This window comes from Anabrus simplex, chromosome 1, assembly GCF_040414725.1.
Source record: "Anabrus simplex isolate iqAnaSimp1 chromosome 1, ASM4041472v1, whole genome shotgun sequence".
NCBI classification, from domain to species: Eukaryota; Metazoa; Arthropoda; class Insecta; order Orthoptera; family Tettigoniidae; genus Anabrus; species Anabrus simplex.
In genome coordinates this window covers 1,115,992,268-1,116,010,454 of record NC_090265.1, presented here as the reverse complement: position 1 = coordinate 1,116,010,454, position 18,187 = coordinate 1,115,992,268, and the positions used below count along the sequence as shown (strand labels likewise).

At 38.4% G+C, this 18,187-nt stretch overlaps 1 protein-coding gene across 7 annotated transcripts in view; it reads right to left on the bottom strand.

Annotated features, from left to right (window-relative positions):
• The window catches only part of LOC136858074 (sentrin-specific protease 1), a 322,570-nt gene that overhangs the window by 58,015 nt on the left and 246,368 nt on the right, over positions 1-18,187 (bottom strand). For all 7 annotated transcript variants that reach the window (XM_067137329.2, XM_067137330.2, XM_068225408.1 and 4 more), the window contains one exon: positions 16,146-16,283. In XM_067137329.2, coding sequence (XP_066993430.1) covers positions 16,146-16,283 — 138 coding nt within the window. The remainder of the gene's footprint in view (positions 1-16,145; positions 16,284-18,187) is intronic.

Here is an 18,187-nt window from a genome sequence, read left to right as displayed (position 1 = left end):
AAGAGTTCATATCTAGGAGTGCAAGTATTCGGCTCCATTCATTTTGTGTTCGGGCCATTTATTTATCCGTTATTCTTGTTCCATGAAGGTCCAGTAGGTTGGGTATTAAATACCCCTGTATAATCATTTTCCAATTGTAAGTTGGGCCTTCAGAGGCAAGAAATTGTAAGTTGATGTTGCCTTGAGTAGGCTTGGAAAACAGAGCCTGTTAGCTCTTTTTCAAAGTTTTTGTAAGATTAATGAATGCCTCTTGAAGGCTAGATGATGTAATTTTGGGAGCAAGTGCTCTTTGAATTAGGGGATTTCTGCTCTTGTACAAATTTGTGCTCTTTTGTAAATTTGAGCTTGTAGCTCAGGAAATGTAAAGCTAGGGGCTTAAAGCCCCAAATTTTTTTTTTGAGGAGAGGTGAAAAGAAAAGATAGAGTAAGTTAAGAAAGGATTAGTAGATAAGAGAAGATAAAAGGGTTGGAAGTTGAAAGAAGATGGGAAAGGATAAGATAGGGAATTAAAGGAGGAGTATTTTAGGGTGGGTTATTGGAGGTAGAAAACGTGGGTAGGAACTTTGTAAGGCACGGAAAATTGAATCTGGGTTTTGAAACTTAGAATTTTTAAGAAGAAGAATTAGGAAGTCAAATAGGATATTGGGTTTTTCAGAAATATAATTTAAATTGAAATTAGGGTTGAAGTATTGGTCAAGGTGAATAAAACAATTTTCAGTAGTGTTTAGGAGGGGGCCTTTGTTAATGATTTTAAGTATTTTTATGTCTTTTTCAATATTGGTGAAATTATGGTTGGAGTCTTGTATGTGTTGTCCTATAGCAGAGAATCTGTTATATTTAATGACGTTGATATGTTCGGAGTATCTGATGTTAAAGCTGCGGCCAGTCTGTCCGATGTATGAGGAGCTGCAGTTGTTACATTTGAATCTGTATACTCCAGAATTAGAAAAAGCATTAGATTTGTTTACTGATTTAGAGTTGTGTAATATATCAAGATATCTGTTATTGGTTCTAAAAGAAATTTTCATGTTGTGTTTTTTAAGAACATTAGTTATTTTATAAGCATCTTGAGTGAAAGTAAAAATGGAAAATGCAGAGGGTTTGGCTTTGTCTTTTGATAACATAGTTTTAGGACGGTGTTTAAATTTGTTGATGATACGGTTTATGAAAAAGTTGTTAAAGCCATTAAATTTAGCGATATTACGGATGGTGTTCAATTCGTTATTTAAATCTTTTTTAGACATAGGGGTGTTGAAGGCACGAAAAATTAGGCTGTTATAAGTAGCACGTTTATGTGCTTAAGTGTGTGAAGAATCTTGCCGTATTGTGGTTGCTGTTTGGGTTGGTTTTCTGAAAATTTTGTAAGTTAAAGAAGAAGGATGTCTAGTTCATCTCTTCTTGTAAACATTATGAGACAGTGCTGAAATTTGCGTGTGTTGTGCTACTATTCAGAAGATCGCGCCTTACTTCTTTTAAGTGACTGACTTTCTACTTCTTCTAGATTTTACGATTTAAAATTGCACAGTGCCAATCCCCATTAACATATTTTGCCTCTTCAACTGTTTTTGTGAAAGACTCACTCGTTAATTTCTAATTTACCTATGCATTGTTTTTTGCATTTTATTCGGCTGATGATGGCCCAGATTAGGGTCGAAACCGGTACCGCTTCCGCTTTTAATTAAATAGGAATGTAATACCACATTTCATATTTATTTGTATTGAATAGGTTGAACTACCTTATTTATTATTTCAATTTCATTGTGATACATTTCAATATGGAACATTATAAATTTTTATCTTTATCTTTTTGTCAAGTAAGTAATAAAATTTGTCAGAATTGTCTCTAAATGGCTCCTAAAATCTCTAGAAAAGTCAATAGTCACCATCTTTGAAATTCTGTCACTATATTACTAAAACAGACTCCAAATCTAGCAACTAGTCTCCAGAACTGACTAATGTGAACACGAACACAGCACACGAGAATGAGAGATTTACAATGGATATAGGCCCTACGTGTCGCGGTATACAGTTTTCAATAATCATTATACATTTGCGCGCATTTCTCGCATTAATAAGCTTTGATATTTCATTTGAAAGCGGCCAATGAGCGAAGGATTTACGGCCACTAGCGTACAGTGCTGAAATGGCGGGATTTGAAAACAAATGTTTGAATTTCACAACAAAAAAAAAAAAAAAAAAAACTAAAATCGGGAGAAATAATAGAATAATCAGGAGGTGGGAAAAACTGTCGAAAATCGGGAGTCTCTCTCACCCAAATCGGGAAAGTTGGCAGGTATGTAATCATCTCTCTTAACCAAAAGAAAATTGTTCATCGGTTAACAGAAGATTTGATCCTAGAGAATATGAAATCTGGAACATGTTGCCTGATAAGAACCAAGGAGCTGAACTAAACAGTGAGGTCATGAGAACCAATAATCTTACAAGTCAAGATTATTCATCTCTGAAAGAGTTACCAGTTCCTGTTCAGTCCATGGATGGTGACAAATACGAAGGTGCAATGCCTATGGAGTGAAATTCCAAGCTCATATATGACTGCTTTATTGTTAAGAAGTGCTGCACACCATCAAGGAAGAACATATACCGCCACAGAACTAAATAAGAAATAAGGAGGAAATATCCTAGGTTGCAATGAATATCTCCACTAGATGAACGGATATCTTGGCATAGGCACTAGAAGTGGGTTTGTTTTAGGTCCAACAATTAGATTTTGAATTGTTCAGCTGTATCAATTCTAGGGAAACTCATTTCAAAGAGGACAAGGTGAACGCTGTCTAGTTACATGAATATGAAATGTGGGAAGACATCAATTTCAAGTCACTAACTCCAAAACTTCATTGTTTGCACCAGATTCTCAACATAAAAGATATTCTGAAGTCATATCCAACAAAGACCGAGCAACCTGGCAGCGTGGTATGGGCCACCTAGCAGTTAGCTTGCATTTGGAAGATGGTGGGTTTGATGGCGGGCAGTACTTGTTGACATTCAGTGATCCGTCTACGAAAAATTGTGCTATGAGATGATGGCCCACTATTCTGCACCCCATGTTTATACTTCATGGATTCTGACATATCACTTGGCAAAGCCAGCAGGGACTGTTGTAGACCAATAGTGCATGATTCCGAGGTTGACTTGACTATGACTTGACCATAATTTGTAAAAGCTGCTTTGCCTGATACTTGACAACTCTGATGTAACATGTCAATACTCATTCAGGAAATATCGACAAGACTGAAAACCATTTCCATGATATGGATGAAACCTATGACTGTGCATAATACATAATATACCAGCCTGACTAATGCTACTTTCCATCATGATAGCCCGGGACCTATTGTGGGGGATCTACAGCAACAGCTGTTAGAACATTAACATACCTGCCAACTTTAGAAAACCAAAATTCATGAGATTTTGATATGACTATCAGGAAAAATCAGGAGAAATCAGGAGATACAATTGGTCAAAACTGCTTATTCTACATGTCTTGCGCAATTCAGTACTATGATATATTTATAACATTGTTTCCAAGCCCGACTGCTGCTATACGAGGCTACAAGGCTAAAAATTACACATCTCTATTACCTCACACGAAGTATGTGAGTGAGATGATCAGTCACTGATAAGCCTTCCGAAAATAGTAGGAACTCATGTTCCACACGAGTGAATCGGTCATGCACTTAGATGCCATTACTTAGCAAATGCATAGATAAATATATTGCATGAAGCGCCCGCACGATTATGTGAAGCACAATGCTATTTGTATCAAATAACTAGCTGCTGTACCCGTGTTTCACTATGGAATTTTCTGAAAGACTGTCCTTATAGTTTTCCCAACTGAAGTCAACATAGGCCATTACAATGAAGTCAGTACGAATGTCATATGAAATATTTGATAAAATTAAAAACAGCACACTTTCTCACTTTTAACGGAAAGTACTACGGTTGATAAAGATGCTGATTCCCATAGAGAACCTGAAATATTTATTATTATTATTATTATTATTATTAGATGGAGAAAGGGCAAGCCCAACATACACGGAAGTGCCTCCATTTCCGCATGTGTACATAAACTCTACTGAATACTTACATATAAACTTATGTAGACAATTTTAAATTTACATATTTACACTCCAAACACTGTACCCTTAGAATAATAATTATCTTGATTTATAATTTATAATACCAATATACCACAAAAATTAAATTTTTGGTACCTTTCCCAAAACTAGCATTTCCAACAGGGTGAACAAAATTATTTATAGCGTGGACTGTAGTTCCCTACTCTCCAACTTAACACATTGATTTTCATTAAATTCTGTTCACCCATTTTCTTGTACTTCGGCACTGATATGGACTTAGTAACAAAAATCCAAATTCATGAATATCTCTTATCATCGCCAGTATGGTAGTATAACACCAATGATAGGAAATTTAATAACTTAAAATTATGTAGTATTTATCAATAGTGCCAATATATATATAAAAATGAATGAATGTATGTATGTATGTATGTATGTATGTAAATGAGAGCCTCCGTGGCTCAGACGGCAGCACGTCGGCCTCTCACCGCTGGATACCGTGGTTCAAATCCCAGTCACTCTATGAGAGATGTGTGCTGGACAAAGCGAAGGCGGGACAGGTTTTTCTCCGGGTACTCTGGTTTTTCCTGTCATCATTAATTCCAGCAACATTCTCCATTATCATTTCATAGCATCTATCAGTCATTCATTAATCACTTTGGGAGTGGCGACCCCATCGTACTAATAGCCTATATAAGCTTCAATCATTACATCCCAGACCCGATCAATGACTGGAAAACAGGTTGTAGGTTTTCATTCATTCATGTGTGTAAATGACATCTCCTCCTAAACCACTGGAGCAAAATCAAAGAATTGGTACACTCATAACTTACTATCTGGAGACGAGCACTGTGGGGGTAAGCCATCCCTAACCCCCTTAGGGGTGGGGGGTCAGGGGCGCTGACCTGAATAGTAACACGCCGGATTTTTAAAAAATCCAAGTCAGCCCCCTTCGTGAAGGGGGGTGAGGGGGGTGTGATATATAAAAATAATCTATAATAGCGTCGAATCTATTGATTTCGGGATCGCTGAGATGAATAGTAACACTCCGGAAATTTTTAAAGTCCAACTTCAGCCCCCTTTGGAGTGGGGGGTCCGAAGGGAAGTGATATATATATATATATATATAAATAATCCAAAATAGTGACGAATCAATAGATTTTGCGGTCACTGAGGTGAATAGTGACATTCCGGAATTCTTTTAAAGTCCAACTTCAGCCCCCTTTGGGGTGGGGGCAAGGTGTTAGTGATATATGAAAATAATCGAAAATAGTGTCGAATCCATACTTTTTGGGGTTGCCGAGATGAATAGTGTCACTCAGAATATTTTTAAAGTACAAGTTCGGCCCACTTTGGGGTGGGAGGCGTACAAATATTACCTACTATCTGGAAAATATACTGTGGGGGCAAGACGCCCGTAGAACCCCTAGGGAAGGGGGTTAAATATAACCTATATTAATAAATGGAAGTCGGTTTGGAACGATCTATATACGTAGTATACTGTACTGTATATATGTAAAGGTATAAAAATTGAAGTAGACGTGACTTAATGAGGCACTTCCAGGCATCCTAGAAACTTGAAACTTGGACTTCAGGATCATTAGAAAAATAGAAAATTTTCAAAATACCTTGAAAGGCCTCGCTGGGAGTATCAAATTTGGGGCTCAGCATAAGAATGCAGTCGGTTATATTTATCCTGAACGATAACCTATAGGTTTCATGGGCTTAAAAGTTTCCTGAAAGTCCTAATTTTTAATCCCCTCCCCCATATCAAGATGGCGGCATAATCTGCCAGACGAGCTAGAAAATTGAAATTTAGCAAAATTACAGCTTTTAGCCTGCAACCGATGGAAAAATTACGAGGATATTTAAAATGTTTATTTTTTAGCCCCCAAAAATATTGAAATATGGAGGCAGTTTTGAAGACGGTGCAGACCTTCCTTTTGAGTTATTTGGTGGCTAAACGGTAAGTCGTATCACAAAACGGATAGCACATTCACTGTTCAATTTGGAGTGATCCACAACTTTCGTCCTATGACTTTTTGTCGTATCTCTATCCCTTATATGTTAAATTTGGCTCTATTTCTGGATTGTACATATTTTGTACACTTTTTACACGTATAATTGGTAGTTTGATTCACTTATCCGAAAGATAGGATCATCAACTTCTACGTGAACCTTGGCCCACTCAGTAGCTATATGTGTACCAAATTCTATGTTTGTAGCTGTCATATGTGTCCGAAAAGTAATTCACTGTGCGAAAACCTTACCAAAATTTCACCGTATTCAACCTTTCTCACTCAATCTTACCCATAAATAGATGAGATACAAGAACATATCATAGGACCAGCCATTTAGACCCTTATATATGGCGTCTTATCCTAGGCGTACAATCCTTTTCTCGATATGATGAATCTTTTAGAGCAGTTAATCTTCAAATGAAGGTAAAAATGAACACTTTCGTATGTCTGTCTATATTTATTCATTGAAGTTGATTTGTAGTGATACCGAAAGGGTGTGCGTGCCTTTGTAATTAACACTCTACAAATCGATAATGACTCCCAGCAGGATGGCGTCTGCTACTGTAATCAGTACTCCCCACATCGACTTAAACTGGCAGTATGAATGGGGTCTTTCTCCAACTCCTGTGTACCATTATAATGAATATTTTCCTTCTCGATATACTGGCAGAAGGCTAGGGAACATGCAAATTTTTTCAAAACTTTTTTACCCGATTGTGTTTGGTAATAGGCTAGGATGCTCGCCATTATAAACAAATTTACCCATCTAAAATATGCTTGACGTTAGACATAATGGCCTGCTATTATAATGGAAACTCACCAAATCGGTGTGAGTGGCAGTAAGCTGACTGGCATTAAGAAAAGGGGCCTGTCATTACATTGATAACAGCACAACTCGAATTTTGACTGGCTGTAGGGAAGGTGCCTGCCATTATAATAAAAATTCCTCGATTGTTATCTGCCTGGAAGTAGGAAATGGGGCCTGCCATCATTATGAAAATTTCGAAATCGATTGCGAATGGCAGTAGGTAAGTGGACCTGCCATTACCATCACAACTACGCAACTTGCTCTTTACATTAGAAGCAACGTATGTGGACCTCCCTATGCTGTTTCTCGGATAACGCTAAGAGACATGGAATAAAAAAATCTTATTCACTGCATGTACAGTAATTTACTTCAATATCCGCATACAATATAGAACATCGTAGCGAAGCACGGGTACATTTGCTAGTAATAAAATAAATATTTGAGAATTACATTTTAGGCCTTTCCCTAAACTACCATTTCACTCAGCGTGAATAGTATTATTTATGGCCTAGATTGTAGCGACTTATTCCCCGATTTTACATACCGATTTTCATTAAATTCTCTTCAGCAGTGTTCTTGTGAAGGGCGTACGTACATACATACAGATATACAGACAGAAATTACGGAAAATTAAAACGTGCTTTTCTCCTTTTTACTGTGGTCACGACCGGAGTATAATTTTACCTTCCACACACGACCGGTACAGAAATATCATTCTTTTAAATTCTGGGCAATGTACAGACACTCTCATTTTATTTACATTGAGATAAATTAAAATTAGTCTGAATTGTCTCCAAATGGCTCCTACAATCTCAAGAAAAGTCACTAGTCATTATCATTGAAAATCTGTCACTAAATTACTAAAAAAGACTCCATAGCTCGCGACTAGACTCTAGAATCGACTAGATTGATATGATACAGATGTTGATTCCCATAGGGAATCTGTAATATTTGTTCCGAATGAGTAAATTTATAATACCAATATAAATGGTCCATTATTGGACATTATAAATTTTCCAGCTAACTCATTCCTGGTTGCCAGCGTTTCGCCCTCGTGTGCTAGGCTGGGCTCATCAGTTGGTACCTAGCACACCTACCAAGACGCATGGCTAGTGCATACCGTGGAGGCCACTGCGTAGGCCAATTGTAGCCACCGGCAGTGCCAATGCACTATGAGACACTCTGTCTCACTACTAAAAATTGATGCACTAGCCATGCGTCTTGGTAGGTGTGCTAGGTACCAACTGATGAGCCCAGCCTAACACACGAGGGCGAAACGCTGGCAACCAGGAATGAGTTAGCTGGAAAATTTATAATGTCCAACAATGGACCATTTATATTGGTATTATAGATTGATGTGAACATACATGAACATAGCACGCGAGAAGGAGAGATTGACAATACGCGTCGCGATATACAGGTTTCAATAATCATCGCACATTCGTGCACATTTATCCCATTAATAAACGTCGATATTTCGTTTGAAAGCGGCCAATGTGCGAAGGATTTCCGGCTACTGGCGTATAAAAAGCTGAAATGGCGGGATTCGAAAACAAATGTTTGAAGTTCACCAAAAAATAAACTAAAATCAGGAGAAATAATAATCGGGAGGCAGGAAAAACAGTCGAAAGTCGGGAGTCGACGACCTAAATCAGGAAAGTTGGTAGGTATGCATTAACTTCACCCTCTTCTCCAGTAACCTGATTGTTTTTGAGGTGTAACACTTCCCGTTTCACGTAGCTGATTAACAAGATTTGCAAACAGGTGTCGAGATGAGTGAGGCCTATCAGAATATCTCTCAGTGTACACCAGGGCCTCTCAAACGTCCAAACTCTCACGCGTGCAGAGCGAGGTGCATAGGCTCTGTGCACTGTGCATCGGTACGCTTCGCCTCAACTCGGCTTGACTCGGATGGTGTGAGCGACGAAGCGTTTGATGGTAGACGACGTGTTTATCAGTGAAATAGATAAGCACACGACTACAACATAATAATGGAGCAACCTGTTTCGAAGAAAGCAAAGACTTCCGAAAGTCCATTTCAATCGGACTGGGAACTTTCGGTTTTTTTTTTTTTTTGTTTGTTTGTCGTGATGATAATGCCAAATGCTTAATCTGTGGGACGATAATTACGTGCGTAAGAAAATCGTCTATTGAAAGACACTACAACAGACTACATTCGGAAAATTATTGTGAAATCATAGGAGACGTCAGAGAGAAAGAATTAAGGAAGTTGAAACAGCTTGAAGAAGAGCATTCTATATCCACAAATGAGGTTTGTTCCAGTACTGTAGCATTTTCATTTTGGTTGCAGGTTCTGCATTTTTTTAAAATTATGTTTACATTCCTCTCAAACATGTATGTGTATTTCTAATTCACTTTTTTAATTTTTTTAATAACACTGGTAACCTTGTCCCATACAACTGTGCGTCTCCGCTCACCACACGTAAACATTTCGCAGTGGGGGAGAAACAGCAGTGAAGGTGAGGAACGCGGAGACAGGCCGAACGGGGAGACAGGTGTAGGGAGAGAGGAGTGGGGGGTCTGCACTCTGGTCAACCAAGCGAAGTCGTCTTTTGCACCGTGCACAGTGCATGCACCACGCGCATGCACCCTGAGAGGCCCTGGTGTACACACTGCACAAAAGCATGGCATTCTTTCTACATTCACCACACACTAGGATCACGACAGCATTTTTGTACGTCTTCCTTCCATGCAGTATCACAAATTACTGACGAGAAAGTTGCAATGTAAACTATTAGAGGACAAACAACTTTAGGGAGCCACACATACCCTAGTAGTGGTTGGTCAACTAGAGCAGACAACACTCCATGTAGAAATGACAAAAATTTGCACTAAGACCTGCAACAAAAGCCATTCTAATAGTCTCTTATTTTATTTGTGTTAATAGACATCGTTCCATTCAAAGAACATGAACTTAGTGGTCAAAAACCACTTTTTAAGCACTGTTGGAATTGCTATATTGGCTGCATTTGCGTACCCCTGTATATATATTCACAAAAAAGGGGAATGAGGGCGTGGTATTGATTGTTCCTTGAATTTAACATTTCATCAGATTTCTAATTTTAAATATTTTCAGAATATAATTCAACTCCCATGCTGATACAAACACTGTGGATACCCACAACAAACATGTCAAGAGATTCAGCAGTTTCCAAGATAAGTGTATCTGCGAGAAACTTATACGGTACAATACCAAGCACTCATTTTCTTTTTGAGCAACTGTTCTTCCGTTGTGTGAAAACAGCGCATTAATTGCACATCTTGTTTCAGAAATGTTCATGGTAGTAATTCCAGATGATTAACCCTGTACAGTGTACGTATGTATGCACGCATGCAAGGTTATTCATCATATGTCTACGATGGCCACTAAGTACTTGTGAACTGTTAAAGATATTGGCATTCTGTTACCACAGGCTCATAACTGAACTTGCAGTACTTTTCCAGGATGTCAATATCTACTGAAATAACAGTGCCGACTTGGTTCATTTTTGGTAGAACTACCCTCATTTCTACACCTAGCCTAAAATTTTAGTCACTGAGCTCGATAGCTGCAGTCGCTTAAGTGTGGCCAGTATCCAGTATTTGGGAGATAGTGAGTTCGAACCCCGCTAACGGCAGCCCTGAAGATAGTTTCCCATTTTCACACCAGGCAAATGCTCGGGCTGTTTTTTTTTTTGCTAGGGGCTTTATGTCGCACCGACACAGATAGGTCTTATGGCGACGATGGGATAGGAAAGGCCTAGGAGTTGGAAGGAAGCGGCCGTGACCTTAATTAAGGTTCAGCCCCAGCATTTGCCTGGTGTGAAAATGGGAAACCACGGAAAACCATTTTCAGGGCTGCCGATAGTGGGATTCGAACCTACTATCTCCCAAGCTCACAGCCGCGCGCCTCTAAGCGCACGGCCAACTCGCCCGGTGTACCTTAATTAAGGCCACGGCTGCTTCCTTCCCACTCCTAGCCTTTTCCTGTCCTATCGTGCCTTAAGACCTATGTATGTCAGTACGACGTAAAGCAACTTGGAAAAAAAAAAAAAACCCACCTTAGTCATTACAAATTGAACACTGTGATTAATTTGAAAACTGGACAAGTACTTTGAGAAAATGGAATGTGTTCAAACACTAATTTGTCAGATGTAGACTATCCTGTTTGACTGAATCACCAACAGCCAACCGAAAGACATGTTACATACAACATGAGCTGCTGATGTACAGAGCTCCTTCACCTAATAACTACTGTTCCTATAAACTTACTATGATAAATTGTATGATTTAACATCTTTAATATGGCCATATGTAACAGGTGAAGGTTGGGTTTTCTATCTGACTTCCCCTGGTCAACTCTTATTCTTTCCCTACCTAGGTCGTACGAGGTTTGTGAAGCCTCAGAAGTCTTTCAATTTTACAGCCTTCATAGCTGGCCTCTTTCTTTTGTTCATTCTTCCTTCTTTTCCCCTTCTGATTAGTGTTAATAGGGAGGGGAGGTTGTTGCCCAGTTATACTTCCTCTTAAAACAATAATCACTTCCACCACCATTACTTTTAAACATTCTCAGTGTAACGTAAACCAATGTCTCCTATACTAGGCCTTCTGTTTTGTTTCTTACTCTTCTTTCTCTACTGCTTTTCTCACACCCTGATACGAATGTGGTGCAATCTGTGTCGTGTTGATTTGGCCCAGTTGACAGGTGGATGTTCTTTCTGACATCAGTCTTGTGGGATTTCTTTTTCATTTTTTGCTAGTGTTCTTTGCACAAACTCAGATAGATTTTTGGTGATGGTGGGATAGCAAATGGTCAGGAATAGGATGGAAGCAACTGTCACCTTAATTAAGATACAGCCCCAGCACCTTCTGAACTTGAAAACAGGAAACGGCTCCGGATGGTGCGTGTTCAAACCTACCATCTTCTAAATGCAAGCTAACAGTTAGGCGGCCCGAACCACGCATCCAGCTCGGTAGGTCCTGTGTGGTTTAATGTCATGTATGGACAATATTATTCCTCAGAAGCCATCATCATTATCATCATCAGTGTCTGAAGGCAATGCCTCATCTATGCAACCATTCTTTCCTGTCCTTAGCTCCTCATTTCATAATAAGAGCCATAATGGAGACTGTGCTAAGTCTTGAAGGAATTTTTTCCTTGGCCTCTCTTCCCCGTGATTTTTCCTTCCAGCACATTGTGGTAAGAAAGGTGTTGTGTCGCAAGATGTGGTCAGTGAATTTAGCTCCTCTTCTTTGTATCATTAAAATCAGTTCTCTCTTCCCTTGAATTTCTTTGAGAACGCTTTTGTTTGTTCTCTTTTCAAAACATTTAATCCTTAGCATTCGTCTCCAGACCCACATTTCAAACGCTTCCAGTCGTTTCCAATCCTGATCTCCGACTGTCCAAAATTCACAGCCATACAATAGCACACTCCATACAAAAGAAATCACTAATTTCTTCCTAATTTCAAAATCTAAATTTGCACTGATTAAAAGATTTCTCTTATTACTAAATGACTGTTTGGCAAGTGCTATTCACCTTTTGATCTCTTTGCTTGACGTGTTGTCATTGGAGAACAGGCTTCCTAGATAAGGGAAACTGTTGACTTGTTCCACTATCTTGTCATTAAGCTTAATGTTGGTGTGAATTCGTTCAGGATGTTTACTCACAACTAATATCTTGGCCTTCTTGACATTAATGTATAAGCGTGAATCTGACAATGCTGATGACAATACATTCAACATCTTAGACAACTCTTTCTCAGAGACTGCTACAATTGTTATGTCATCTGCAAATCAAATGCATTGGATATGCTGCCCATGTAAGTTTACTCCTTTGGTATTTTCAGAAGCCATCGCATATTTGCTTTTCATGTGCCTGTTATATACGACAATATGATAGATTAATCCAAACAATTTATCATCATGTATTTACAGACACAGATGCCTAGCTGTCAGGAGAAGGTGAACGAACACTGTACATCAAGAGGTCATATCATAGGTAGAGTGTCTTTTGGCTGGCCACACTAGTTTGTCATTCAACTGAACTGGACAACCTATGGCTGGAAAATGAAGCATGTTTAAATATATTCCATTTTCTTGAGAAGTACTTGCCCAATTTTCAAAATAATCACAGCACAGGATTTGTAACGATTGTAGATTTGAAGCTAGCTGTAGAAAATAGGGTATAGTATTTCTATTCAAGAAAACAAAACTATGTCAGCAGATATTAACACCCTGGTAAAGTACTGCAAGTTCAATTATGAGCTCCTTAATAAGATTAACGAAGGTGAAAACAGAATGTCAATAACTTTAATGGCTGATGAGTAGAGGTGGACATTTTAGCTAATTCAGTATTTACGGCCTTCACAAAAATAGGAAGCTGTTATGCCATATTATTATTAAAAACTAGAAACCACAAGTGTACACTCTAAATTATCTGGTATGTAAATAAAATGTCTGAAATACAAAATGCACAATACAACAGTGTTAAAACTACTACATGAGCTGCATCTACATGCTTTGTGCCGCAGTGCAGTATATCGTAGAGGGTAAGAACAAGCCCAACGCTAGGAGGTGCCATTCTTACACGTGACAGGTTTGGGTCTGGGCAGGGATACCCTTATTTTTGATTTATTTAGTTTTTACCATATCTTAAGAGTATATAAAATATCCTATTTTATGAATGAAAGTGTATGCAGCCATTAAGCAGGGCCAATATGTCATCAGGGTTGGATGAAGATGGGAAGGGAATGAGGTGAAAGCAAACTGCACCAACAATTATTACTTACGTAAACAAGTGCTTGAAGCGATGACCTGCTTGGCTTATGCACATTTGGGCATGCTGCTGAATGGATATTCTAATGCACTGTAGCATACTTGGTGTTATTGATCAACAGGTTTTGGCGAAGAGTTATCGAAGGAGCTCGGGATTTTCTGGCTCCAGGGTGAAAACTGTTTCAAATGCCCTCACACGAAGAAGTCTTAATGATGTTAAATTCGGAGACCTGACAGTGGGCCAAAAAACTGCTCCTCGTCTTCCTACCCATTTTTGTGGATGGTTCTCATTCAGATGGTTATGGATGGCTAACATCCAAAGCGGTGAAGATCCATCCTGTTGAAACCACATAGTTAAACGCTCTTCAAATGGCATTTCCTCCAGAAGTGAGAATTCATAGCACGAAGTGCAGGTACCATGCAGCTGTTAAATGACCCTTAATGAAATACGATCCAGTAAGATTCCACATCATACATTCACTTCCCAATGTACTCAACAGGCTACCTGTTGCAGCCAATGGGGATTGTCAGCACTCCAATAGTGCATATTGTGGCGGTTGACAGTACCATTATTGCGGAATCGCAATTTGTCTGAGAGCAGAATTTTTTGCATGAATGCTGCATCATTTCCCAAATTTCCTAACAGCCATTGACAGAAATTCATTCGAGCTTCAAAATCCCACCCCTAGAGCTCGACACTTAGCTGTAGAAGGTAGGGGGTGATATTTATGGCCATGCAGTATCCGTAGTAAGGCAGCTTGGCTGATATTCACTTTCTGTACTCGTGTGGGTTATTGCGAGCTGTGTCCAGAACAGCCTCCTCATTCTCATCACACATTACAGTCTTTTCCTGGACAGGTGGTATCGTCTGAAGTACCCCTACACCTTTCAACACTGCGGAAAGTCTTTGCAATCAGATGTCGCTTGCCTGAATATGTTTCTTGATACAGATGTAGGGACTGCAAAGAATTTTATCTTGCTTTCCTACAGATAAGGAGCATGTCAATGTATTCATCCGTGGAATACATGGTGAAAGACTGAAGTGACTTAATTCTGACTGTATAGCAGTGCACTGTGTGCAGTACACAAAAACAATAATATTGTCATTTAACTGCTAACGTATGTTTAAGCATTGAATTTTCATACGTACGCATACATTTTCTGTATGATGTAGAATTCTGACTATAAGTACTATGTTCCACTAATTGGTAGGCTATTGTTTGACCACATGCACTACAACACAGCTGTGAGTGAGACTTGTATTAAGAATGCCTTAGAGCAAGTTAGTCCTCCAGTTTGCTGATTCGCACATTCTCCGAGTCACTGTATTATAGTTTTAAGGGTTCATTTCACATTTTGGTATACCTGGTCAATTGGCATGGCATCTTAACATAGTCACATGGTAGACTGATGTACATTTCTTGAATAGTTTATAGCAGGGGTTTCCAATTTTTAAGGACTCGAGGGCCATATTGGAAACCTTAGTCATGTTCGCGGGCCGCACTTGAATAATAGGCCAGTTTCGTAAAATTCTGCATATAGTAGGCCTACAGAAGTACTATTAAAAAAATATAATATGCATGATTCAATTGAAATAAAGGTTTGACAATTTTAATTACTTATGTAAAAGGTTATTTTACAATTGCATAAAAGAGTGAAATTTGAAGCCGGGTTGAGTGGCTCAGATGGTTGGGGTGCTGGCCTTTTGAAGTTGGTAGGTTCGATGTTATATCATTCCGAAGGTGCTCAAATACGTCAGCCTCGTGTCGATTGATTTACTGGCACGTAAAAAGAACTCCTGTGCAACAAAATTCCGGCACCTCGGCATCTCCGAAAAACATCAAAAGTAGTTAGAGGGACGTAAAAACAAATCATTATCTGAAATTTGGATTTTAATTTTTTAAATGAAAAATAATCCAATCATATCAAGTGAATTTTTAAAAGGAGGAAATAATATTAAAGAATGAACTAGTTTGGACTTGGGTCTATAATGAATATAAAAATTAATACATTTTGAACGACTTATAAAATATTATCTTGTAACTATTCTTCACATTATTTATTAAAATGCTCTCGCGGGCCTCATTAAATGGCTTCGCGAGCCACATGCGGGCCGCCATTTGGTAACCCCTGGTCTATAGTCACATGGTGGAAACGATAATAGTGTTCAGAATAGTTTGCATGATATGCTTATAGTGCATTACTACAACATGGGATGTTAGCAGAGAAACATCAGCTTCATGATGATCTTACATGTTTGTTGAGCTGCAGAACAAAATATTGGTAGGGGCAGCTGATTTACCTGATGTAAGTATATTGACTGGTTCAGAACTACTAGAATAACAAATATATTATTCAAAACAAACTTTCAACAAATTAGGTTGTGTTCAGTACATACCAATTAAATTGAAATAACAAATAAAGTGGTTCAGCCAGACTTACCTCAAGACAAGTCCTGTTGGGAGCACCCATACTATCATAGTATCGAATTGATTTTTTTCTGAAATCTACAGCAGCCATACACCAATGAACACCAAGATGTACTGGGATTATTAGCATATCATATGAAAATATATCAATCTGAAAAACAAGTAAAATAATAACCTTGTTAAATTACAGAAAAGTTCCACCTATACAAGTTAACAATGTTTATTTTATATAAGTACAGGTTTTGTTCTCAATTATTGGCAAATATATAAAAAATAAAATATTCTAAAAGTGTACTTATACTGATAGATAAAATATTTTAAATATATATGTTAAAGTAACATCTTACAAGATTAGAAATGTTATATTTCAAAGGTGGTATATGCTGCAATGTGTAATATGACAGAAGTTCTCTTGTTCAGGACTATACGCTCAATTTAATACTTGCACAGGTACTTTGTGAAATAGGGTAAAGTTCATATCACAGGCTCATAATATGTACATAAGAGAAGTAAAGTTTGAGTTATGTCCAAGGATTGTCACTCTCTCAACTATTATTGAAATAATTCTTGATGGGGGGGCTTTACATGTGGTCACAATACACCAGTCACACGAAATAGCACTGCTCAACGTTCTGCCTCCAACATATCTGCCAAATTTACAATAGCAACAATCAGGAGATTTTGATATGAAGATCAAAACTGCTTATTCTACATGTCTTGAACAATACATACATTATCCTAGCAAGCTCAATGCATCATGTTGTCAAGTCCACATTTAAATTAACACATATTTCCACGAAAACTGAGTGGAATAAAAATCCACAAATAATTTACTCTCATATGTATTCATACTCAGTGATACCTAATTACTCGTATACAACAACGGAAAATTTATAAGAACATGTGTGGTATGGTAGGCCTACCTTCCTTCCATCTTACTGATTTACAGAAACTTCTTCATCAGTAAATTTTTTTCATTGATTAAAAGAAGCAGCAATGGCAGATTTTGCCTGTCCGAGAAAACCTCTGTCCAAGGTTTGTTGAAAGCAGTTGCCATGTAGCCTTGATTTTACTGTCAACAACCTCTCTAAGTTTTCATCACCAATAGATGACTTGAACTGTGTTCGTGTTTTAGTCACCTGACTAAATATCCTTTCACATTCAGCGTTACTGTGAGGGATTGTTGAAATACCAAGAATAAAACGAATGAATCTATCAGTGAAGTACATTTGAACTGATGAGAAAAATTCCTCTTTCTCGCCATGCTTCAGATGCTTTATGAATTGGGAAGTGCAACTACCAATGACCAAGTCACAATTATTCTTCTGGTTTCCCCTGCTGTGGTAATCGACTTCCAAAAGAGAGGAGGATTTAACCACTGAAGGTTGTACAAATTTTAATATCAAATTCCTTAATGTGTGCAACATCAGATCTTGCAGTAAATGCATGTGAGGCACACTTGACTGCAAAATTAAATTTGATTTATCATAACATTAGATAAAAAAGGCAAAGGAATAAAAATCCTTTCTTCACGAGACAGACTGCACTTAATGAAGGAATCCCGTTTAATTGTTTTGGGTGAAGAAGTACATGGGACAGGTGATTCAATGGTTTTTTTCTTGAAGGGGCAGTACCCTCTACCGATGTTTGTTTCATCTTTGGAATACGGTAAATTTCGAGACTTCTAAGCTGACCTGTCTTACCAGACTTCACTTCATAATTGAGCAGAATGGACAAAGGCGGCCACTGTTCCAACAACCTGGATAAACGTTTGCCCACAGAAAGCCACTGGGTGCACAAATGCTTCAAAATTTTCCTTATCTCGACATTGTACAATTAGCTTTACCTCGCACCGACACAAATAGGTCTTATGGCGACAATGGGATAGGAAAGGGCGGGGAGAGGGAAGGAAGTAGCCTTAATTAAGTTAGAGCCGTTACATTTGTCAGGTGTGAAAATGGGAAACTACGGAAAACCATCTTCAGGGCTTCTGCCTGTGAGGTTCGAACCACTATCTCCGGAATGCAAGCTAACAGCAGCGCGCCCCTAACCGCA